General features: G+C 39.5%; 1 protein-coding gene across 2 annotated transcripts; it reads left to right on the plus strand.

Annotated features, from left to right (window-relative positions):
• The first annotated feature begins 3,465 nt into the window (after positions 1-3,465).
• Positions 3,466-25,802, plus strand: tbc1d19 (TBC1 domain family, member 19). Of its 2 annotated transcripts, XM_037759409.1 has the most exons (22): positions 3,466-3,701; positions 4,044-4,116; positions 4,233-4,278; positions 6,724-6,799; positions 6,968-7,042; positions 7,693-7,756; positions 8,798-8,844; positions 9,671-9,781; positions 9,952-10,024; positions 10,657-10,695; positions 13,684-13,796; positions 15,063-15,137; positions 15,411-15,473; positions 18,006-18,090; positions 18,296-18,340; positions 18,876-18,908; positions 19,036-19,145; positions 19,269-19,360; positions 21,133-21,248; positions 21,409-21,479; positions 22,479-22,578; positions 23,986-25,802. In XM_037759409.1, the coding sequence occupies exons 1-21, from the start codon at positions 3,606-3,608 to the stop codon at positions 22,551-22,553; spliced, it is 1,578 nt and encodes a 525-aa protein (XP_037615337.1). In that variant the 5' UTR covers positions 3,466-3,605; the 3' UTR covers positions 22,554-22,578; positions 23,986-25,802. The 2 variants fall into 2 exon arrangements, with proteins under 2 accessions (XP_037615337.1, XP_037615336.1); XM_037759408.1 differs by lacking the exon at positions 23,986-25,802 and having other exon boundaries at positions 3,467-3,701; positions 22,479-23,901.
• Positions 25,803-26,069: the final 267 nt, after the last annotated feature.

Raw genomic sequence — 26,069 nt, forward strand, 5'->3', positions numbered from 1 at the left:
AAGAGTAAATAATGCTTTTAAAAAAACACAGCAGTATAAAATGTACTCAGTGGTGGAATGTAACTAAGTACTTAAATAACATTTTGAGGTACTTCTACTGTACTTGAGTATCTCCATGTTCTGTTACTTTCTACTTCTACTCCACTACATTTATCTGACAATTTTAGTTACTTTACGGATTCAGATTATTAAAGGTCCCATATTATGCTAATTTTCAGGTTCGTACTTGTATTTTGTGTTTCTACTAGAACATGTTTACATGCTATAATGTTAAAAAAAGCTTTATTTTCCTCATACTGTCAGCCTGAATATGCCTGTATTTACCCTGCGTCTGAAACGCTCCGTTTTAGCACATTTTGATGGAATTGCAACAGAATTGCGCATCTAGGCAACAGCTTGGGTCCATGTGTACTTCCTGTCAGCTGATGACATTAACAAACACTGCAACCAGGAAATAAACTGGGACACATTTAGAATGTTTACGTTTAAATCTGTGTCAAGGGTCTAAATATTGTATATTCGTGACATCACGAATGGGCAGAAATCCTGACAGCTTGTTTCAAATGCAGAGTTTCTGAATACGGGCTGTGTGTATTTCCCTGTGGATTGAGTGTTTCGATACTTTCACAGTATTTATATAGGACTTAAGCCTGCTTTATAATAAAAAAACATGAAAATCTCACTTTTTTATAATATCGGACCTTTAATGCAAAAAAAGTGAAGGTATCAAAAAAACATTACTACTTTGCAGTTAAAATAATTAACAATTATTTTATTCCAACAGGAAAAGTAAATAATGCTTCTAAAAAACACAACAGTATAAATGTACTCAGTGGTGGAATGTAACTAAGTACTTAAATACAATTTTGAGGTACTTCTACTTTACTTGAGTATCTCCATGTTCTGCTACTTTCTACTTCTACTCCACTACATCTCAGAGGGAAATATTAGACTTTTTTTACTCCACTACATTTATCTGACAACTTTAATTACTTAACAGATTCAGATTATTAATACAAAATATAATCACATTACAATCAAATTACACATTACTATCAAATTACACATATTACTGGGTGCATTCCATATTTAAAACACAAATATTGACAATTTTTATTATTATTATTATTATTATTATTAGTAGTAGTAGTAGTAGTAGTAGTAATGTTTTTTTGTGTGTGACTCAGGGAGGCCGACCGCCACTGTTCATACCTCAAATATGTCTAATTTCCAGGATCATTTATAAGAGGGGAAAGGTGAAATTAACTTAATTCAAAAATGTCAGATGGGGCCATGCAGGAGTGTTCTGTACTGCATCTAGGCTATATCTACAGTGAGTCCATGCCTCTTCCTGACACATTCCCAAACATGATGTTGCCTGCTGTGGCAATGCATGTGACCATGTGTCATCAGCAATATGGAGGCTCATCGACTCGAGGCATAACTCTTCTGATGGGCGGAGAGATGCGTCATTAGTGCCCAAACAACTCCAATATTTTGGAATAAGTCACCTCCTGAGCTGCAGTGAATGTTGTGTCACTCCCTGTAACAGCAAAGAAAGTGGTGATCTTTTAAGGCTGTTATTAATTATGGTTGATCAAGAGAAGAGTGACATTTCCAAGAGACACACCTTAATTGCCAAACTAAAGCAATTAACATTGGGGTAATTTCCAGTTATGCACCATACAAAAAATGCACATGTGGAACTATGTAATGTGATTTTATCACATGAGTCTTTACTACCAGAATGTAAAAAATACTTACAAGTAAAAAGGCCTGCATTCAAAAATCTCATTTATAAAAGTACAGAAGTATTTTCAGCAATTGTACTCAAAAAAGTATAAAAAATTAAAAGTATTCTTTCTGCATAAAAATGACCTCTGTTAAGGTTTATGATTATATGTTATGTTATCGGATTGTTAAAAAACTGGTGCATTCATGTGTAAGCAACATTTTATTGATGTAGTTGATTGAGGTGGAGTTATATTAACCACATTATAAGTTTTTGTGTAGTTGCCAGATAAATATAGTAAGGTAAAAGTTGCCATCTGAGACGTAGTAGAGTAAAGCCGTATATAAAGTAGTTAAAATCAGCCCCACTGTTAGCTGCAGCATTAAATGAACACATTTAATGCATCACTAATCATAATCCAATAATATAGTATAAATAATTCTGCATAATGAGTAGCCTACTTTAAATTTGGGATATTTCGATGTTAAAGAGGCTACTTTTGTACTTTTACTTAAAGGTCCCATATTATGCTCATTTTCAGGTTCATACTTGTATTTTGTGTTTCTACTAGAACATGTTTACATGCTGTAATGTTAAAACAAAAAAATTATTTTCCTCATACTGTCTGCTTGATTATACCTGTATTTACCTTCTGTCTTAAACGCTCCGTTTTAGTGCATTTCAACGGAATTGCAACGGAATTGCAACAGAATTGCGTTGCTAGGCAACAGTTTGGGTCCATGTGTACTTCCTGTCAGCTGATGTCATTTATATACACTACAACCAGGAATAATGGGACACATTTAAATGTTAAAACCATGTAATGGTCTAAATATTGTAGATTTGTGACATCACAAATGGACAGAAAATCCTAACGGCTTGTTTCAAACGCACAATGTCTGAATACGGGGCTGTGTGTATTTCTCTGTATATTGAGCGCTTCAATACTTTCACAGTATTTATAAAGCACTCAAAGGGACTGTTTGTAACTTTTTACACGTATAAATCACCCGGGTCGGTGTCCCATGCACGCTCGCATATGCGCGCTCGAGTGTGGCTACGCTGTTCAGACAAGACTCCAACACAAACTACATGGAAGCACCAAAACCTCAAAGTTATATCTAGTGAAGCCGTTTTGCAAAACAGTGTTGGCCGCGGTCGGAGGACGCGGGGGAGACAGCGAGAAACGTTATCGTCTCTGACCGGGTGCCGGTGTCTTCCCTGTTTCCTCCGGCCGCGGTCGGGAAGCTGAAGCAGGCAAAGCCAACACTAAGATCAGCATTGATTCATGGAGAGACCTTCGTCTGGTCAGCTAACATTACTGCCAAGCAGCTGAAATATATAGAGTGATATTGTGGTTTTAGCTGACGTGTGTTGCCTCACTGTTTTGAGCGATGCTCGTTCATGTCTATGTCGAGCGAGCAAGCGCGAGCCCGACGCTGACTTTTGTTGACTTAACGGCCACAGGTGTCGCTGTTAAGAAGCAATTCTGAAAGTTACAAACAGTCCCTTTAAACCTGCTTTATAATATAAAAGACATGAAAATCTCACTTTTTACAATATGGGACCTTTAAGTAAGATTTTGAATTCACGACTTTTACTTGTAACAGAGTATTTTTTACTCAGTATATTGCTAATTTTTCTCAATTAAAATATCTGAGTACTTCTTACACCACTGATTATGAGTGAATTGTATGTAGTTTACAGTCGGAACAAAGATTTTCATCAAGGAACCAAAGTATCTGGTTCTTGTTTCCCCTGCACCCTCGTCTGGTCCTCAGTTGCTAAGTAACCTCTGCAGGGGCCGGATGCTGCTAGCGTCAAACACGTCAAACTGTGCCCGTTTTCAGACGCATAAACTTAGCCAAGGAGGATGGACGAGGGCTCCGAGTTGTCTCTGAGCATCGCTCAGATCGTCCAGCGGCTGAGAGGAAGCCAGTTACACTCTCAGCTGGAGAGACAAGCCAAAGTGAGTCAGCTCGGCTAGTTAGTTAGCATGTGGCTAGCATGGGGCAAGGCCAATAGAAAGGAGGCTGGGACACGAATCATCAATACGTCATATCACCGGTGGGTACTGCACATGCGCAGTAGAATCTGGCCGCAGCTTGAACTACACTGCGCATGTGCAGTACACCACACTCCAAGACCAGTGTCCTAGCCTCCTTCTATAGGCCTTGGCATGGGGGCTAACGAGCAGGTTGTTGTCAATCTCAGAGTGTCAGTAAACATGTTGAATTTGTACTTCAAGTAATGTAAGAACACAGTTACATTAATAATGCCCAACTTTTATTCTTTCCTAAATGTTCTGTAGGAGTGTTTACATCAACCTGACATCAAATTGGAGTCCCTTAAAGAGGACGTACGCACTTTTCTCAAGACATCAGGTGGGTGCATCACTGTCATCTTCTGTACACATACACTGCCACAGCCTCCTGCCTGTTGTAATACAAATAACAACTAAACTTTTGTTTCTGTGTGGTGATTTTTCAATGTTTTGCAGGCTGGGAAAGACAGCTACAGAATGCAGTGTACAGAGAACTGCATGTGTAAGTTACATCCACTTTTATTTATGTATTGTTTATGTGAAGCACTGAAATATACAGACATATCAGACAAACCTGTATACACACACCTGTCAGGCGTCAATTTCATTCATGTGGTTTACAATTGAGCCGTATCCCGATAGTAAATATTGCAAATGATGCATAAAATTATCAATATTTAGTTACTGTAGACTGTCAAATATGTACTTAGGTTTGTAGAAACTAAGAGTTTCCCCTGTGCATTTGAGGAAAACCTCATGCTTACGTCAGTTATAAAAGATTGGAGGAGGTGTTATTTGTCCTTCATTGGAGCGGGTTGCTTGTTAAACATGGAGCAAATGGATCAAACCTTGATCAAGTCACTGAAAAGCCCCTGCTCATGAGTCCTAATGCATGTGCAGGACATCATTTTGACTGCACCTGGTGATGGAAATGCCTGTAACACCTTTAGGACTTTAGAATATTTTTAATGTAAAAAACACAACCATGTTTTTAACCTGAATCATAAACGTTATGCATTAAGAGAAAAAGAGTGGCCGGAAGATTCTTCAGTTTGCCACTTAACTTAATTATTCCGTGGACTAAAGCAACATAGATAACAAATATATTGAAAAGCAAATGCTCACACATATCAAGAGCTACCAGGCCTTGGGTGAAAGACGGATGTTTCTAAAGTTAAAGGGGCTCTATATGATATCCAGAGCATTAACATAGCAGCAAAAAACTATTTGCTATGTAAAGATATAGAGGAGTAATGTCTACCTGAGCAGAGAATGAAGTCATTCTCCCTCTGTGTGTGTTGTAATTAGGGATGTCACGGTGAGGAAATCTCCCCACCGTAAACTTGTGACTGGTTTCACTGATTACACCGGACATTTTACAAGAAAGGACGGCGCTCAACATGTGTAGAGCGCTTACTCTGATCTTTAACGTCGGGTGGCTGTGTGTCTGGCCTCTCCGGTCCAGCTTTCGCTGCGAGGCTGCAGGTTTCCACCTGGAGCCGCTGCGCCGTTTGACAGTCAAACTAGGCAGCGCTGATCAAATATGAATCAAGATTCTGTTACTATAATGCTTAATTCTCACCTCAAATGTTTTCAGAATCAGCTTGTAGTGCACTGTTAAGCTGTAAAATGAGAAAGTCTGTGACCCGGCCGCCACGTTGAGATCTTTTGAGAAAATACCAAGCACTGCCCAGCAACCGGAGCACAGCCAATAGGAACACTCTCTCTGTGAAATGACCTGTGATTGGCCAAAGTCTGCCTTCATGGGCTTTTTTAAAGCCTGAAAACAGAGCCATGAGGAGGTGCAGAAGTCTAGTTATCTCTCAGAAAACTTGAATTACAATATGCAGAGAGGTTATTATGGAATTTTTGCCCAATAATACCAAAAATATACTGCCTATTGCAACTTTAACTTGACTTCTTGAAGTCTTTATTATTTGCATATGCTGCACCTTGTTTACACAGGTGAGCTCAGCCACAGAGACGGGGATATATGTGTAAGAATTAAGATGAATCTTATGAAACTATTGCTCACTGGGTAAACAGCAGTTTGTGTACAGTGTGTTGAGTTTTGGGTATGACAGGATGCAAAGTTGCCTGCCATAAATTTTTGTACAAATATTTGTACCTCACATTGTTATCTGCCCCTGCAGCAGTTCAGCGTCTTATTGACAGTTATGTCTTGTTTTTGTTCTTCTTTCAGTATTATTGGCTTCATATGCTCACTAGTTATTTTTAAAAAAAAAAAAAACCTACTTGATTTGAGGCTATCAAGAGATTGTTAAAGCTAATTCCTCCATAATAATCCAGATTTATGTTCTCTTTAGTAATCTTTATTAGAATCAAATAGCTAAATAGCTGGAAATCTCTTTAAACTTCAATAAACAGCTCTGAAAAAGTGTTCCTCCACTTAACCATTGAGGGTAACATACCGTCCTCGCTCTCCTGAGGCTCAGACTGAAACATAGGACGCTTAATGCTTTGCTTTCAAAGGATGACATATAACTTTGACTAATGCCTCCTTCTTTGGGCCATTAGTCAGCCCTATGTGCTCTTATATGTGTTTAGATTAGGTTGAACGTTGTTTGACACACTGAGACCTTGAGTCATTCAATATGCCCTGAGCATGCTTACCGGGGGGAAAAGACATGAGACGGTCGCTGCATCTGGTGGAGATGCGTTCTGACTCATCTGAGCTTTATGTGCAGGGTGCAAATGGTGACTAACTGCCTGTTTGTTGGAAAGATCTCAAAATGTTATTTGCCCTTTTGTTTGACAGCTTACTTCTGTCAAGCACTTTTCCACAGTTCTTTCTAAAATATATGTTGTTTGTGTTCGTAGTGGCTTCAATCCCTCAAAAACACAGTGGCGTTTTTATGTAGTTACTCGATCAACTCTTCTTCTATTGTACCATAACGCTCTCCGCTCTTGTGTTTGCTTATTCTAGCCAGCTGCCCCCGAGCCATCCCGCAGCTCCTCCAGAGCATCTCAAAGAGCCGCTGGCCTACATGCGCAAGGCACAGGTCAGTCTGTCTCCTCTTATCTCCGTCACTCCTCACTTGTTCTTCTTTTACCTATCTGACTCATGTCTTATTTGCCTTCCGATTTACTATTTTTTTTATCGCCTAGGTATGTAACATGAAGTCAAATGTGTCTTGAGTGTGTGTGTGTGTGTGTGCTCTCTTACGCAGGCCAGCTGGGAGAAGCGTGTCCTCAAAAGCCTCAACAGCATGAGTACGGAGCTTGGAGTGCCTCTGGCTCGCATGGTAGCTAAAATATTATGAATCACAGCTAACATAGCATAATTACAACAGCTCTTAATTCAGGTTCTCTGGCAAAGACTTTATTTTTGCATAGTTTGCACTGAATCATTTTAACCCCAAGCTGACGGAGCTCTGAGTTGTGGCTTAAAGGCATAGTTTAGGCACTCATCCATAGTCAGTGTATTACCTACAGTAGATGATTGATCGGCACACCCCTAGTTTGGAGAAGCAGACAGAAGTTGCCGCACGTGAGCAAAGCAATGTACTGCTGTGGACGGGGCCGGCAGCAAAACACATTTTAGCCACCTAAAAGAAAGGCTCACCAAAAAATATCAATACCAGTTTAAGTGTACGCTATATTTAGAATATTTTTGCCGCATTACCTCGCCGTCAGACAGCCCTTTGCAACGAGGCACTGAAGCCGTTGTATCCATCTATTATCTTGCCAAAGCCACAAGACTCCATTGAAAAAAACTGTAATTTTAGTTTTTGTTATTGTGTGACTTTGGTGAATCCAAACTAACGAAAGTCACATAATAACACAAACAAACTAACCGATCATTTCCGCTGTGACATTTTCAAGATTGGTTGTGTTTTGACTGTATGGCATTATTTGTTTGTATTGAAACCCTCCATTTCCGCCCACTCCGCAGAGGCCCGAAGCGGAGCAGAAGGAGCTCACCAACAAATGGAACGAGATGGGCACGGATGAACCAGGTCTCTAGACATTACCCAGGGGTTTGGCCCTGAGCAATCTGCCTTTTATGAAAGATTAGTGTTGATGCGTGTATTCGCCGGTGCATCAGTCAGACGTCGGTGTGTTTTGCAGCAGCTTAACACATCTCTGACCCAGATCTACCACTTCCATGTTTGCTTTTTTAACCACTATTTGTCCAGAGAAGATTTTGTTAAGGACTGGACTAAACATCTGAATAGTATATAATGTGGTTTCCAGATGTTGATTTTGGTGTCCTGTCTTTACAGATAGTTGCTTACTCATATCAGGCTTCAAAGGTCAAAATCACTGCCTTTTGGCTGCCCTGAATCACAGCGCTAATTATTAGCCTCTGAGCTTCTCCAGTGGAGAATTTGATTGTTGTATTTATTAGCATTTAGTCTCGGAAGACACGTCTCCTACCTCACTCTGAAAACCTCTCAATGAACCAACCATTTGCACTTGAAGCCAGCACATTTACAAAGAACCTGGTAACCTTGTGTCCAAACAATGCTATCACGGCTCACTGCCATATAATAACATTTAGGATGTGCCGTCCCCCAGCTATAAACACTTTGGACTGTGAATATAGAAACTGTCCAGACTCCTCGGACGGAGCTGCGATAATGAGCAGCGCCGCTCCTTCCGTCCAAACCTTAATGTGCCCTCGTTCATGGGACGACACGGCACTTTAATTTACTGCCACGCTACGAAGACGGCGCGTGGAAGTCCCACTTAAAGCTGGCTGAGCATGTCCTGTACTGTTCTTTTTTGACTTTTGTAGAAGCTGCTAAATTGAAGCTGAGTGTCACAAATGCGTTCTGAAGTATATTCAAGTTCAAGTTGATTAAATGGACTTCACGGTCGGATTAATTTGTGTAGTCTAGGTGTTACAGCTGCTAAACCTGTCCTGGAACAGCATATGTAAACATTGTGTACATGTATCAGCTGGAAGAACCACGTACAAAGTGTCCTTTGTACACTAAGTGTTGCTATCACCTAATGTATTGTAGAGATACAATAATGTCTTTGTGTCTCTACAGATTTAACTCGCTTTAGGCCTGTATATGCCCCTAAAGACTTCCTGGAGGTAAGTAGATTTGTTGCAGCTCAGAGTAGGGGTGGGAGAAAAAATCGATACAGCACAGTATCGCGATATTTTGCGTAGAAATACGGTATTGATACACGGACCGACAGGTATCGATCTTTTACTATATATATATGATCGTGATAATATCGTATTGTGATTAATATCATACAGTGATAATACCGTATCGTGATTAATATCATACAGTGATAATACCGTATCGTGATTAATATCATATTGTGATAATATCGTATCGTGATAATATCGTATCGTGATAATATCGTACCAGGATAATACCGTATTGTGATTAATATCGTATCGTGATAAAACCGCATCGTGATTAATATCGTATTGTGATAATACCGTATCGTGATTAATATCGTATTGTGATGATACTGTATTGGGATTAATATCGTATCGTGACAAAACCGTATCGTGATTATATTGTACCGTGATAATACAGTATTGTGATAATATCGTATTGTGATAATACCGTATTGTGATTAATATCGTATCGTGATTAATATCGTATCGTGATAAAACCGTATCGTGATTAATATCATATCGTGATAATACCGCATCGTGATAATATTGTACCGTGATAATACAGTATTGTGATAATACCGTATCGTGATAATACCATATTGTGATTAATATCGTATCGTATTAATATCGTATCGTGATAATATCATATTGTGTGGCCTCTGTTGATTCCCACCCCGCCTCAGAGTATTCAGTGTGATTTATTTGAGTTAAAGAAGAACTTTAAAAAATGTTAAGAAAGAAAAATTAATTAATTCATGCTATATATTATTGCTTTTCTACACAGGTGTTAATCAGCTTGCGGAACCCGAATCATGATAGCAGCGAGGACGTCGGTGTCAGGAGCCACTGGGGTCTCATCCAGGTTCCCCTCAATGTCAGGGACATCCCGCAGCTGGTAGGGACCCATATGGATGTCTTGTGTTTGCTCATGTGTTTCTATCTGCAGGTGTTTTGTCCATTAGTGACCTCCGGAGTTCAACGCATATAACAGTATATCCTTTGAAGCTGCCCGGGACATGCACAATGGATTTGAAATCTGTGTGTATTTTTGTGTTAAACTAACAGAGACAGGCCTACTCAGAGCTGAACCTGACCAGTGGGCAGCTGGGGATTGATGACCATGCACACATCCATCCAGGTATTCACACAAAATGCTTAGCATAAAGACTGGATACAGGGGGAAACAGCTAGCGAAGCTATTCCTTTAATAAGCCAGCTGGTTTTAATGGTCTCTGCATCCTATCACCATGACATGTAGAATGCAGAACATTGTGTCATAGCTGGATAATTTCCAGTTGTGATACTGGTTTGGACATTGGGCAGCTTAAATGGCTATTTAGAGTATTTAGAGGACTTTTTATCTTATCAAATATATAATAGCATTCGATATATGATTGGTAATAAAGAGACGAACGACGTCCATTCAGCAGCTTTTTAATATGAGACCTAAACACATTTTAATTCTAGCAGTAATTAATCAGAAATAACAAAAATAAATGTGTTTACTTATTGAACAGTGGGATTTAATAATGGTGTTTATACCACTCTGGCCTCTCCTGTGCCACATGGCCGTCTGGGTTTTCTCAGACAATATCTCTGTTACGTCCAGATATTGACGTTGTTACAGGCCGGTGTTTAGACTTTAAATAGAATCGTATCCATCGTCCTTGTGTTTGTAAATCAAAGAGATAACATTAGCTTGAAAAACTGAGCCACTAGCAGACGATTATTAATGCATCTGTTTGTTCTGTTTTTCTTATACCCGTCCAGACCTGTTTGAAAACGAGTATGTTCAAGTCGGGAAAAAAGGTCAGTGTTGTTGTTGCAAATGGGTTTCTGTTATTCTAATTCTTTAATTGAGGTATTTAACCTATTTCACTCCAACCCTCTTTACCATAGATCCAATTTTTAGGGGGGACAGGGGGTCTTTAGGGGGAGATAGCAGATCATCAGTATATGTCACGTGGTGTACATCTTCTGAAAGCTGGGAACCTGAAGATTAATTTGAGATGCAGCATCACCACTGTGTGTCAAGTTGTTCTAGTTATAGATCAGAAACAAACATGAATTGATTAAATTGATTAATTGAAATGAACTGTGAGAGTGTATAAGGGCTTAGAACATTATGATAGAAGTATATGTTGGCCATTCCCATGCTATATTTTGTCTCATAAGTTGTTGCAGCTTTTTTTTGGGTGGATACCATTTGTTACCCAGATTTGGTGCTAAATTTAACCATTTTTTACCACTCAAGAATTGATAAAAATGATCAATAATCCCTCCAAAATACCCCATTAAGACACCAAGAGCTTGAAGATCACCATAGAAAAAGTCGTGCTGTGATTTGACATTTCCAAATGTCAAAAGATTTCTGTAAGAACTGCATTTTTCATCGATTGGATGGCGAGCACTTCTGTTCTGGACACTGCTAAGAAACCCCCTTTATTGTCAGTATACCTAGAAAAGCCATCCATCCTCTGAATGCTCTAGGTCTATAGTTTGTGGCTGTAAAGTTTCATGAGGCTGTGATTATCCTGGATGTCACCACAGGTCATTTAGTACAGCGGGGTCAAGTTTAAAAAAATGGTCTCATTACAATGAAATGGCTACTATGGGGTCTAACATCATCTCACATGAATACAGTTGGGCTCATTGGATCTACAAGAGTCTCATCTTTACAGTAATACCCAATTTGTACAATTCCAAGACTGTTTAGGGACCCCAGTGTTCAGAAATATTAAAATACACCATTTTAGTATAGGTGAAAATAACATATTTATACTGCATGCAAAAAACATTATCATAAAGTGGACATGTCTGTAAAGGGGAGACTCATGGGTACCCATAGAACCCATTTTCATTCACATATCTTGAGGTCAGAGTTCAAGGGACCCCTTTGAAAATGGCCATACTAGTTTTTCTTCGCCAAAATGTAGGAGACTTTTTTTTATCTTCCTTTCTGACCAATGGATTCCTTAGGTTTTCTAGTTTGATATGATACCAGCATCTCAGGCTCTAAAACTGAGCCTGCTACAGCCTCTGAAAGGCAGTAAAGTCGGCCGAGGGTGCCGGCACCCTCAAGGAGTGGAAGAGGTTAAATGCATTAATGTGCACACAAATTGATCTAAATTATGCAAGGACCAATGACCCGACACAACTCAGAACCAAAAGTACCAACCAGAGGCTACCAGGAGTATCATGACATTATCATTATTCATTAGTGATCATTAAGTTCTGATTTAATCAGCATTTACTCCCTTTTAATTTGATATTTAGTAGAACAACCTCAGGCTACAGGAGCAGCCTTCAGTCTGTCTGTTATGTAGTTTTGTGTTTAAATTTGTTCTTACTTCAGACGAGTACAGATCTGGTTCTATTTTTACATTAAAGAGTCTTTTTCTGGAGATCAGTATCAAAAAGATCTAATTATATCCACACATTTTAAAAGAGTAAAACCTGAAAGAGAGTGCAGAAATAATACATCCATTATATTTAGAAATATCTGTTTGACTCACTCACTGACCACAACATGTGAACAGAAAATCCCAAACGTCAGCTCCTGCCATTAATGAGTCCTCCTCTTCGCCGTCTCAGGTGCAGAAATTGGCACTTTAAGTCTTATCACATTGCCCTGCTATGAACCCAGTGTTAACACCAACCTTATTATGGACACCAATCAGACATCAATCGACAAAAGTCTTAAAAACACAAGCTGTATTTTATATACACAGCCACAAGGTCCACTATTTCACCCTAGGCTGGCTGTGTGTTGGCTCCCGAGCTGCGAGTTGTATTCCAGGCCAAGTGTTAAGTGCACTCAAATAGGAAATTTAAGAGGCGAGGAGTGTGTTCGTTTATGTTATGACTGGCCAACACCTTAAGTCAAGGGCTGTGTGTTTTTGGCTACTGTCACAACAGAGATTTAGGGTAGAATGGAGATGTGGGAGAGGTCGTTTCCAGCATTGTGTCTAAGTGTTTTTTTGGGAAGTTATGTAATAATCACCATTGAGGGAATGTCTGTGTTATGATTTTTTATGTTTATACATTGTCAGAGGGATAGAATGAAATTGTGAACCTGAGTGTACGTTTGAGCAAACCCATGAAAGTCAAACACGTGGATGTCACGCTGCAGCTCGCCCACTCTTTCAGATTAATCAGACATATTTGTCGTAGTTTTCATAACTTATCTTATTGTTTTTTGCAACAGTCCCTGTTGAAAGATGTTTTGTTTCTACGCTAACGGTTGTCATCCTTTCCAAGTTTTCTTGGAAAAAACAAACCTCTTAACAGTTTTAGTGTTGTTGTGCAGTCATTCAAGACATGCAGGTGTTCATTTTCCCAGCTGCTGTTTTTGTACATTATGTAATTCTGCCAGCAAATCACGAGGCTTTCTAGTGATTCTTGTTGGTCATATGCATTCTTGTTTGGCAAGTCAAATTTACTGAATTAAAATATATCCAATATAATTAATTTAATATAATTTATTTATTTATTTATTAGTCAATTTGAGGTTAATTTAATTACTTTTATTTTAATTTATTTTATTTAAGAGATTATTTTAATTCAATTTAATTTAATTTTATTAAAATTAAATTGAGTTAATTTAATTAATGCATTTAAATCAAATGTATTTGAGTGAATTTAATTAAATTAATTTAATGTAATTCCATTTTTGCAGCACTAAAACTGGGCATAGAGGAATGGACTGTCTGTCCATGTCTTTCTGTCTCATGCACCCCTTCTGTTGTTCTCTTTTATGTTTAACTTTTTGTCTCTTTTTGTCTCTTTTTGGTCCAGTGGTTGTGGATCAGGACAGTGCAGCAGCACAGCAGTACAGTAGGCAGGGCTGTTCCACCGGGCTCCGGGCAGACCTGTGGGCCCTCATCCTCAACTCTACCAACCAGCCACAGGTACTATATGCATATACACACACAGCCATGCACACACAGCTGCAGTGGTTCCCAAACTGCATGTTTACTACAAGGTGAAGTTTTCACAGTTAATGGTCAGGTCGTTTTTGGACCTCTTGTGTATTTATTTCAGTGGACTTTTCAGTTTGTATCCCGGGATTTACACTGTACAGTAAAAACCCAATATGGACACCAACTGACCTGCAACATAATCTGTGTTTTTTCCCCCTGTGCTGTTTATCTTAGCTTTATCTTATAGCTGTGACTTATCCTGTGTATACAAATGCTAAGATAATCAAAGACTGGCGATTTAGCACCGTTAGCCCAAACAGAGCAGCTGCCTGCCTGTGTGGCGAAGTGCTGTGTAAACGCTGGACCCCAGAGTCTCCTGTTGAGCCCAAGTCGATAAAACACTGCTTGTGATGGGAAGATTGATTTCTGAGGGGGAGTTACAGGGACCTGACTGAGGTCTGGAGAGTGTCAGCGTGGCTCGGGACGGCGCAAGGGCAAACACATTAAACAGTCAGAGTTGGCTGAAGACAGTATGTGCATTGTCTCAGTCGTTTTAGTCGTGCATAGATTGCGTAACCTGCATTGAAATTGCGTAACCTGTATTGCTTAAGTTTTACTGCTTTACAAACACCAAAAGAACAAACATGAGGTTCTTTGTCTTGTCTTGTCCTACAAGTCTTGTCAGAGTTGTCTTGATGGTGTCTGCTGTTTGTCTGCCTCATTTCAGGTAGATTTTGTTCTTCACAAAATGAACTGCCGTGACCCAAATTTCCAAGATGTATAATCAGTTTCAAGTATTTTAGCAGAACTTCCACTGATGCTGTCCATATTACCACAATGGTTTCAATGTTCTACCTCAGCTGTCAAAATGACCATCTCTGTTTCTGTTCTCCTCGCATCCGCAGCGCTGATCTGACCCGTCTCACACCGGAGACACGTTTGAGTTTAACCATGTGGTCGGAAACAAGAGACCCATCCATTAAGCTTGCGTTTAATCCTTCTGTCATCGCCGTCAGAATGCATAAACTTGGTTTAGCAGCGAAGAGGGTGATTTGTTTTACATACCATATTCATCAGAGAACCGGAACTTCAATTCGTCCATAAAATCACATGATAGGATTAACACCAAACTTCATAAACAAACATTTTATCAACAATTTCATTTATCATCAAGACCACACATATTGGGTTCTGGATATGATTTTAATGCAAGTTATTGCGCACATAAAACATGTTGGATCTCTGCCGTTTCAGGACGTGATGCATTATGAGCAGCTAACGGCTGGAGTCATACAGCATGACCTGCTGGTGGACAACCTCATCTATAAGGTACACTCCTCTACACTGTCACTGCTCATGTTTATGAAGCCTTATAACCAAGATATTACAGTAAATTAAAAACAAACACTGAAAGTTTTGGATTTCTAGTGAATTTTGGAGTCCCTTCATCAGAACATTTGTCCTGCGTAACATAAACTTTGATACCAAGGTTATACACACAATCTCCGTACATACATTTACTGTACTTCTGTTGTTTTTTTTTAATTGTTTTTGGTGAAATTAGCTGTCAGCTGTAACATTTACTGTACATTCTCCTACCAGGATGTGAAGCTCACCGCCAGTAATGACGACTACTACTTTGTGTTTGAAGACTTCCTCTATCAGGTAAGGTCTACTCTCACAGTTCAGCTCTCCGTCTCTCATTATTTACCATACCAGTAGTCTTGCCCCTGAAAAAGTTACACCATAAATTTAATTTATTTAACCACAATAACCTATTTTTTCCCATTTTTTTAGGCTGATGACATCATAAAATATGACGACAGACATTCTAAGCTTCATTTGATAACCTCAATAGAAGCTTTGAATGTAAAAAAAATGACATTCTGTACAGCCCTACAAAGCGTGTAACCTTGACTCTGAAACTTTTTTCACTAACAGTTAAGAGTTTTTTTATATATAAGGGTTATAGCTTTTTATCACCTATTTAAGAAGTCAGCATTTCCACATAGTTACAAGGGCTCCCACAAATATTAAATACAATCACTGGCTATTCAAAACTGAACTTCTTCATTCCACTAGATAATGAATTATTTAGCAGTTGTGTTGACAGCATTTCTCTCTACCTACAGTTACGTACGTATTCATCCCAGACAAGAAAACAACCTGTTATTTTTAGCTTCTCTGGTCACCGCTCTGTTTGTCTTTGGTGCTGATAGACGAGCATCAGCATATACTCGGCAACCAGTTTGTTCAGCAGCTGTTAACATATCATGCTCCGCGGTGGCTGACTGACGAGTACACAAGTGTAGCAAAAACAAAGCTCTGGTATCACTGTCAATATTGACCGATGGTAAACTCACTAGGCAGTGAAAGAATCCACTCATTGCGGGATGAAAGTGCAATTCCACAGAAGTGTTTGAAGAGAAGGTGTGGCTGTTTGTGATGTGTTTATTTATGGTTCATTAAAATAAATAACCTTCAGTGTAGGAAATAGTTGAGGAATATGTCTCGTACACTTCAAGTACGACGGTAGACCTTCCTGTTTTTGTACCCAGCGAGTACACTTAAAGGTCAGAGAAGAGGCAGTCTAGACACATGCTATAGCCCTCATTTGCCGTCGTTTTTAGTAGTCTCCTATCAATGAACTCTTATGAATGTCTGCCGGTCTCATTTTTGCCCAGAGAGATTACTTCCCCCTGATGTAATTCATCTGAAGTGGCCGGTGGAAATGAAATCGGTGCTCAAAAAGACACAGAAATTGGACTGTAATCAAAAGCTCCCACTTATACGGTCATTTGTGAAACAAGCACTCACTCGAGACTCTGTTACTGTTTGCTTCAGTACATCCTGAAACGCTGGCTCCAGGTACAGGGCCATCCACGGGCATATAGAGTAGCCAGCTAGCTAAATTTTGAAAACAAAATTCCAGCATATGCATCTTAATTAATGCATATTTTAATGAGTTTGCCTGCCCGATTGTAAACATGTAGTGATTTATTGTAAAGGAGAATTAGGCTTCTAGTGCATTTTAGCACACACTGTCTGTAAATACTTATTAATATTTAAAACCACGCCTATTCCTGACTGATCACAACTTTTGTTGTTAAGAATCATTAGACCTTATTTATTATTTTTTTATTTATTTATTGACACCTTCACTGTAATTTTTATCCAGACATGCCATAAACCTTACATGCATTCTTAGACAATAAACAAGATTATTTTAAGGGGGAACATGTTTTTAATTACATGTCTTATCTAGCCTATGTATTTGTATAATTATTAAATTATTTATAAAATAAACCTATGCCAAAAAGAACTCTAAAATAACAAAACATGTGAATCACTTGACTCAAATCATGTGAATCAACTGAACTTCTAAAAGCGCAATGTAAGTAAAGATCATTTGTTCATTCATTCATTCATTAAGCCCTAAACGTCTGTGTGGCGTATGTGGAGACCTTTCAGTGGATTTTTTAATGCTCACTGCGCAATCGTGAAGTTGCTGCCACCTGTGTTTTTGGAAGTATTTATTTTGCTAATGTTTGTCAAACACTGAAGATGACTCACCGCTCTCTACTCTGCAGGGACACCTCTCAGCTGAGCGCGCACATACTCGTTCATATAAAGCAGTGGTTGACAACTGTAAAATTCTGGTCTTAGAAATATCTAGCAGACAAAATCATTTCAGCTGGAGGTCCCTGAAGCGAAATCTTATCAAATGGTGGTCTGTGACCTAATGTGTTTCAATTTAGGGGTCCTAAAATGGTTGAGAACCACTGATAAAGAGCATGTGGGGGCAGGACTGAGATAGACAGATAGGCATGTTTTTCTATCATGGTTGCATCGTTTTGAAGCGGAGGCTAGAATCGCAACATAACCATCAAAACTATTTTATTAAAATCAAAAATGCATAGTTAAGTAGCCGGCTGGACTTAAATGAGTTGTCGTCTGTTTGGCCGGCGCTTATGGAAAGCTCTGCAGGTGTACTGCTTTAATAGAATTAAAATCAAGACCGCTCAAGGCCATCACCGGCTCCAGAGCAAACAACAGTGTATTAACTACTGTCTCCTTTATCCCCTGTCGTAAAGGCAAGGATGATATTACATATTGTGCATGTAATCCAAGCCTTTGTGTGTGTGTGTGTGTGTGGGGGTGAGCATGTTTAATACCAAGCCTGTGTGTTCCTCCGAGGTGTTGCTGTGTTTCTCTCGAGACACTGCCGTCTTGGAGCACTTCAAATACAACAGCGCCACTCCTCCCAGATCCTTCATTCAGGGTGAGATGATGTGGCTTTCGCCAAGGACACATGCTCACTAAAACACACATCACATCATCACATGAACTCACAGTGCCACTTCACTCTAACACAACGTGTCTACACACACAGATACCTCTGCATGAGCATGACAGTAGTAATTAGGAAGCCCATACCCTGTGTTGTACGTCATGGTTATTGATTGATCTCTGTGTGTGTCTAACAGGGAAGGGAGGAGATGAGGAGTGTGCTGTTGTTTATCCTCCCAACGGTGAGCCTGCAAACATTCACATCATATTATTTTATACAGGAAAGAACAAACATACAATGTTTAGACCTTTTCTTGCTTAGTCACATGAAGTATTTTGGTCATCCTTGATAGTTTTGTATGAAGACTAAAATATATTCTGCTTTTCTACATTGATAAAACAATAATTTACCTTCCAATATTCAATCTTTGACATCACTTTGTATGTTTAAGAATGCTTTGACCTCTTATTTTGAGACTAATTGTACAACTTTAAGTGACATTAATGAATATCTGTCCTTGGCTACTTTGTGGCCATGTAACGGTTATATTTATTTACTATTTTTGCGTAGTCTGTTTTTGTTTTGTCTGTATGTTTCACTGTGAAATTGTGTGTTTTTTTTATCTGTTGCCACTATATTGTTGTTATTTTGATATTATATGTTGAAAACAAGATGACCCATCTCAACGGGCATATCCTAAATGAATATACTTGCATATATATATAAATGTTTATGTGTATTAACTGCACTGACTGATCAAAATCTAATTTTCACAGGTGTGATCCCTTTTCATGGGTTTTCAATGTATGGTGAGTATATTTTTGCACCTGTTAGTTCTCACACTAAACTTGCAGGAGGAACACTGCAAGAGCAAGATATAACAGTGTGTGTGTGTGTGTGTATGTGGATTTGTGTATGCGCATGTTTATCCCGCAGTTGCACCTCTGTGTTTCTTGTACAACGAGCCATCCAAGCTGTACAGCGTATTCAGGGAAATGTACATCCGCTACTTCTTCAGATTGCACTCCATCTCCTCCTCTACCTCGGTAAACTCACAGATTTTTTTTTAATGTAACGACTGCCAAATGTCAAGATCAAAAATATTCTGTGTTATATCTGTACATGTACTTCCATGCATGTGCTGAACTTGTGCACGTGTGCTCCTGCAGGGGATCGTGTCTTTGTGCCTGCAGTTTGAGCGGCTGCTCCAGACTCACCTGCCTCAGCTTTTCTACCACCTTCGGCAGATCGGGGCGCAGCCGTGAGTAGCCTGCACACATCCTCATCGTCCTATCTGCGTGGTGCTGTATCGCTCAGCAGTTCAATGAGACTTAAAAGAGGAATAATTCATCCACCTACATTATTAATTATCCACTCAAAACAATGGTAAAAAGTGACCTGAAAGAGAAAAGAGCAAAAAATTCCAATGAGACAATGGTACAGTTTATGTCAGTGATCGTCAGCTAGCGGCCCGCGGGTCAAATACGGCCCGCCAAAGCTTCCCATCTGGCCCTCAGACTATTAATGAACTCGGAAAATGTGAGAAGGAAAAAATGAGTTCTGGCATTTGGGATATCTAGCATTTTTTCTTCCTATATTGAAGCAACCTTAAAACAACCAAGATGGAAATAATTCTATTAGGAATGATTAAAAAAAACACAAATATGTGCGTTCATCCTGCAGGTACTAAAGACCTTATCTGTCAGCTTATTATTAACGAGTAGGGGTGAGCAATATGGCCAAAATTTTATATCAAGTAACGGTATATTTCACGATACAGTAATTATTCTGTAAATTAATTAAGAAATTGTTTAAAATAACCGTACCGTACTTCATCACATTTGATTATTTTCTTCTTTTATTTGGAACTTCTACACGAACAAAAACAACTGTTTCACATGAGACAACACTTGAGTTTAAAACAAAAGACAAACAAAAGACTCAGACTTTCGAAATGGAAGCTTTAAGCTTCCTGAGAACAATAATTTCAAGTTTTACAGGTTTTACGGTTTACAGGTGCAAATAAATGCCAACCTGACTTCAGTCAGTGCAATATAAAACTCACAAATTTATGTTTTAGAGTATACCAAAAGAAAAAAAAAGACTTGACTTTTCCTGCATTATTTGCTCATCTTTCAATTAAAAAGCCGACAAAACACTGTCAAAATAAACTACAGTGTGTAAATGTCTGATAATCATGTACTCAGAGTTCTTCTTGGGTTGGTTGGGATGCCTCCTCCTGCTCTACTTCACTCTCCTCCTCCATGTCTGCCCAAAGCACGTTACCTTGCCAGGCATCAATGTCACAAGACTGCAATCACGTCTAACGACGACGCTCATTCCATTCTTCATTAAAGTTTGCGGTTTTACCCGTCAGCTTTGCACTTCAGGCACTTTGAAAGTAACATTGCCTTACTTTACCTGACAAAGAAAGGAAGCGTTTCCACCAGTCAGGATACTGCGAAACCGGTTAAAGTTAATGTCCCGCCAATTAGGACTGCATTTTGCAATTACATTTCTAGGAGTCTGTTCACACTGATATATGCTAATAAAAATAAGAATTTTGTAAGAAAGTGGAAATATAAAGTCCTTTGACTGAAATGTTGAACATGCAGTTAAAGGCAAACCTGCTCAATTGTCATTGTCATGGACAATTGCTATCCTGAACGACTTGTTCTTCCTGCACGTGTGCCTGTCTGCAGTGAGAACTCAAAGAGTCTTCCTAACCTTCAGGAAAAATGTTCAATATGCTTGTCTTTGTAACAGCATTTCCACAGAAATCATATATTCATCTTGGTCCAGCAGCACAAGTTGGCCATAAAATATGTATTTCCTTGTTCTTAAACAAAATTATATTTCTGTCTTTAGCTGTTGTTTATATAGCGTTAGGGGTCACATAACACCCTGCACAAACCAGTCTTATTTCTGTAATGAGCTGCTGCCACCTTGTGGTGAATTAGTGGAATCACAATTTCCTAATAAAAAGATAAATTGCATGGACAAATAAAGAAAATGTGACGGTCTTGTCCCCAGGTTGCGTATAGCCTTTAAGTGGATGGTGCGGGCCTTTTCTGGCTATCTGTCTACTGACCAGCTGCTTCTCCTCTGGGATCGAATCCTGGGATACGATTCCCTGGAGATAGTTGCAGGTAAGAGTTGTTGCACTCATACTCAGCTATAAACTCTGCAGTAACAGCCTTGGTATTTGTACGTACACTAATATCCCTTGCTTCTCTTATCTTTCTATATCTTAACCCCCTCCCTTTGTTTTTTCCCCCGTCTTTCAACCATATGCCATCCTCCTCCTAGTCCTCGCAGCCGCTGTGTTTGCCTTCCGCTCCGAGAACCTGATGGAAGTGACGTCACTGGCCTCAGCTGAGGTATGTGCGTCTCTCATAAGACTTATGTCTGTGTGTTTGAATCTCAAGTCCTCTCCCTGTCCCCCACATACTCCTGGAAGGCTGTAAATAGCCGTTGATGACCAGCCAGTACCAGTAACCCAGTCTTCTGCATGCACATGTCTGAAAGAAAAATGGCTGGCTGGACACTTAAGATACCTTCGCCCTCTTACCCCTCCCTATGCACCATACTGCCAACACTCCCCCAAGTCCTCCGCCTTCATATCCCAACACCACTTCCAATGAAAAGTTTATTTCACAAAGACTATTGGATAACAGACGCCATCCCTCTGCACAGAATCTTTGAACTCTGTCATGCAACTAACAGCTAAAGAGTGCATCCTTCTATAGCTTCTGCACTGTCACTTGCGCTGCATTATTGTAGTAATCAGTAATGTTATTCTTGTGCATGCCTGCACTGTATACCGCGGACTGCTCCCATACTGTGGTCCAACTATCATATGACTGACACCAAGAGTAAACCATACGATGACTCGCCTCCCTCGCCTCCCCTTACCCCCCGAGGGTTAAACTACAATATGACGCACTGGGGCGACAGGCTGATCTGCTGCTCTAAGATGCTGGCCGGCACTATTTGCTTGCTCATTTACCACCTGCCCCAGCAGAGAGGGGAGAAGATATCATAACACACTGCTCCTTATCTTTATATTTAGAAGCTCAGGCCCAGCGTTGAAATATTAAACCCTCTCTCTAAACACGATAGGGTCCCTAAATTTAATCTCCCACCGATCCCAAAAGGACAGGGGTGGGGAGCGGTGTACCATTAAAGCGAGGATTGTCACTTCCCCAGGATCCTGCATCATCATTATGCATGTCGTTCTTTTTTTAAATCTTGATATATGTGTCTTGAAAGGGGGGGGGTGAGGGTGTGGGCTAAGGTAGGACCGCTTTGGTCAGGAGGGGAGTGTGAATTTAGATGACAAATCTTATGTGTCTTTTTGTTTGACATACACACTGCAGGCTGTCCTCGCCGACCTTTCAACTCTGAAGGTCATGCCGCTCATCCAGATCTTTCTATTCGCCACCGCCATCTGAGGAGCGTGGAAGCTACAGGATATGAGTACGTACATACCACTTGGAGCATAAGGAGACACTACAAAAAATGCCACTTTGCAATGCCACAACCACTCTATTAACACTACTAATCATCCATCAAGAAACACCAGGCTAGAGTGTCTTGCACATCTTGCACTAGTTCTAGCAAAAAGCCAAACCCCTCATTAGCATGGATGCACCATAAATAGTGAATATCGTGTCATTAGATATTATACAGTATGTAAGTATAGCCTACAAACCAGTAAGGTTAAGCTAACCTCCTTAAGCCATATGCTCTGCAGGAAAGACGATCCGCGCAGCAGTGTTCAGATCAGCCGAGAAGCTCATTAGGGTAGTTGCATGAAGCAGTAATTGTATTGCGCCAGCAAAAGAGAACAACAGTAACATCTCCCAGCTCGGCTAATGAAGTGTTAATTCGCTCTCGCAGTTTACTCTGCAGCTCCTGCTTGTTATAACACTGTTAGATAATGCTGCTGCTGATGAATGAGGAGATTGGAAGCATTAGCGTGCGCCGGTGTGTTGAGAGAAACAGTCAAAAGACACAAACTGGATTAATGTGTAACTTATATGATTAGAAGCTGCTACAGTATGTATACACATCATTTAATGTATTACTGCTTAAGGGACATTTAGCACCTCTAGTGCCAGTATTTATTTTATTTCATTCTGAATATTTATTTTAAATTATGCATTTAAAGGTGCTATTGATAACATTCAGAAACTAGATGTCACATTCTCCCCCCCCTTGCATTCACTTCACAACAAGTCGTTGCCAGGCACTTACCGTCAATCTGAGCCATTTATCCGTTTTTTCACACTAACTGACGACCCAGAAATACCACGTGAAACCAACGTTGTCATACTACTATCAGCTCACAAGCCTTGTTAGAAGTGGGAACCAAACGTCAGATATCTTCCAGACATAAACAAAACATTCATTTTGGACCCGCCAACATTTTTAAAATGATTAATTCACAATCATGATAATTTTTTTTCAGGAAAAAGCCACACTTTTATTCTGCACCTTTTTAAAGGCTCTATGGATGTATTCTTTTTTTTTTTAAATATTCATCTACATAAAAATGTTATCAATAAGACCTTTAATTCCTACCTATTTGTACAATACATGCAGTGTATTTCACCTTTAATTTTAATGCAATTAAATCATTTCTTTCTATATTATTAACAGTATTTTTTGTCAATGCCAATGTCTCTCATCCAACACATGTTTATGTTCATTGCGACCTCAAATAACACTTTTTTTTTATGCAATAAAGTTTGTTAAATCCCTTCTACTTGGTCATTGAATAAAACCTTTCAAGGCTTAGACCTTGAAATGTTTGGCAGCTTTTTTACTTGTTTCAGTACTTTCCTGTCTTAATTGAATATTTCTCTCGGTTTTGTGTGACAGGGTAAATATTTGGACAGGGCATACAGTATTTTGGAAGCTCACCGTAGGCATTTCTAGAGAAAAAAGGTAAGTGACAGGTAGCAGCATTGAGGGACTTGACCTTCTGCCCCTCCACCGCCCTCCTCCCACATGAAGCATCTGCTCTATTCCTCCCTCGTTGTTGGCTGCCTTCCTCCCTGCCGCCCCCTCTGCGGGCTCGTATCGAATTATGCTGTTCTTTTCTTTCGCCTCTCCCTCTCTCTCCCTGCTACATCTGCCACCTGTTTACTAGGACACCCACGGGTGACTCTTTTATCCTGCACCTCCTTTGGCCCCCAGAAGTCTGTTCCTCCTGAGACAACGATTACCTGCTGCTGTGTAGTTCACTCATACAGAGGTCCCTCCTGGTGGCTGGTGTGTTGTATTGCAGGGAGATGTGACTTCTGTCCGTCAAGATTTCTCGTTGGAAGCCGTATCAAGTAGTTCAGTATGCAACAACATAAAACAGAAGCCAAACAAGCACAGCACAGAGAATAGCATGTTTCGAAGACATATAGTAGGCTTTCTGACACCGCTGAACACCAACCCTCAGTAGATCCAAATAAAAAGTATATTAGGATAACAGTAAGAAAGTTGGATCCCAGACCAGCACACCTGAGCATGCAATAAGTCATATGTAATGTCACCGAAAGCTGGAGTCTGTAATAAGGTTTGCTCTTTACTGCAAGCAATGTAGCCTCATTTTCCCCTGGTTCATCTCTTTGAAAAGATGGAACAGATGTGCCGTTTTAATCAATACCTGCTGTCCACACAGGGTCTGTGAAGGCAGGGTTTTTCTAGTGACAATATTTTCATGAAAAAGATGGTTGCTAATGTATTTCTAAATTAATTAATTCGTATTTGTTGGCGACTAAACATGGAAACACGTGGAGGTTCATTCTTGACTTTGGAAAGAGTACTAATTTTCTCATTTTTTTTAAAATGAAAAAGATTTTAAGTGGACCCTGAGTTAAGATTTTTTATTTATTTTTTGTTCCAATCCTTTTTTTCTTTTGCCAAAAACATAGATGTTTACATTTCTCTACATCTCAGTCAACAACTTTGTAATACATACCATGTGTTGGGCCCAATTAGACTCTTTACATTTAGTTAGTTTATGTTATTTGATATGGACATCACAGTAGCATTAGAATTGTAACATATGTACAAGAATGCACAAGGACCAGATGCACTGTGTTTAGTGTTTATAGAGAAATGCTTATTTACCACACCTGTCCACGGGAGGCTTTTCTTTTTACTTACATAGCTCATTTTCTTTAAAAACGTATTCTTCGAAATACACCCAAATAACGAATTGTCAAACATCTTAAAAGTAGCTGTTTTCTCGGACACAAAGTGAAAGATGGATGAATGTGAGTGTCTTTAGATGTGTTTTTTCATACTTAATCAGTGCATGTGGTAATAATAACAACTTAATGATAGCTTGGTAATGGTGTAAATAGAGAAGTGGTTAATAATAATAATAATTATTGTTAGAGTTATTATTAGTAATAGTATGGGGTTGTGTGGGGGCATTTATTATTATTATTATTAGTAGTAGTATTATTACTATTCTTATTATTAATAGTAGTAGTGATAATGGTAGTATGGCGTGGGCAGTAGTCAAGGACCCCTAAACTGACACAAATTAGACTACAGACCCCCATTTGATAGGATTTTGAACCCGGGTCCCCCATCTGATTTTTTTGCTTTTAAGATGTTTTATTACAGGAAGTGTATGAAACCCATGACTAAAATAATCATACATGCTGTCATTGTGTTATTTATGGATGGAATAATAGTGAAAATAAATGATTCCTCTTTTTACTGGGGGCCCCCTGGAACTCCCTCAAGGACCCCTGTGGGTCCCCAGACCCCACTTTGGCCCTGTTCAGTATTAACATGTGTCCTGAGTGGTTTGATCACAAGTGGACAGCTTTAAGTACAGCTGTGAATGCACTCAAGACGCATTGAGGACGCATTGAGGACGCACTGAGATCCGATCGCTCAGACCACATTCAAAGGTGGTCTGGGGCCACATTGAAGGATTGCCTACTAATCTACTG

This window comes from Sebastes umbrosus, chromosome 22 (assembly GCF_015220745.1).
Source record: "Sebastes umbrosus isolate fSebUmb1 chromosome 22, fSebUmb1.pri, whole genome shotgun sequence".
Taxonomy (NCBI): Eukaryota; Metazoa; Chordata; class Actinopteri; order Perciformes; family Sebastidae; genus Sebastes; species Sebastes umbrosus.

Bases quoted from the DNA above. Each gene is read 5' to 3' on its own strand.
- tbc1d19 (XM_037759409.1), top strand. From the start codon at position 3,606: ATGGACGAGGGCTCCGAGTTGTCTCTGAGCATCGCTCAGATCGTCCAG. The intron at 7,043-7,692 runs GTAGCTAAAATA...CCCACTCCGCAG, and splicing joins GAGTGCCTCTGGCTCGCATG to AGGCCCGAAGCGGAGCAGAA. The intron at 10,696-13,683 runs GTCAGTGTTGTT...TTTTTGGTCCAG, and splicing joins TGTTCAAGTCGGGAAAAAAG to TGGTTGTGGATCAGGACAGT.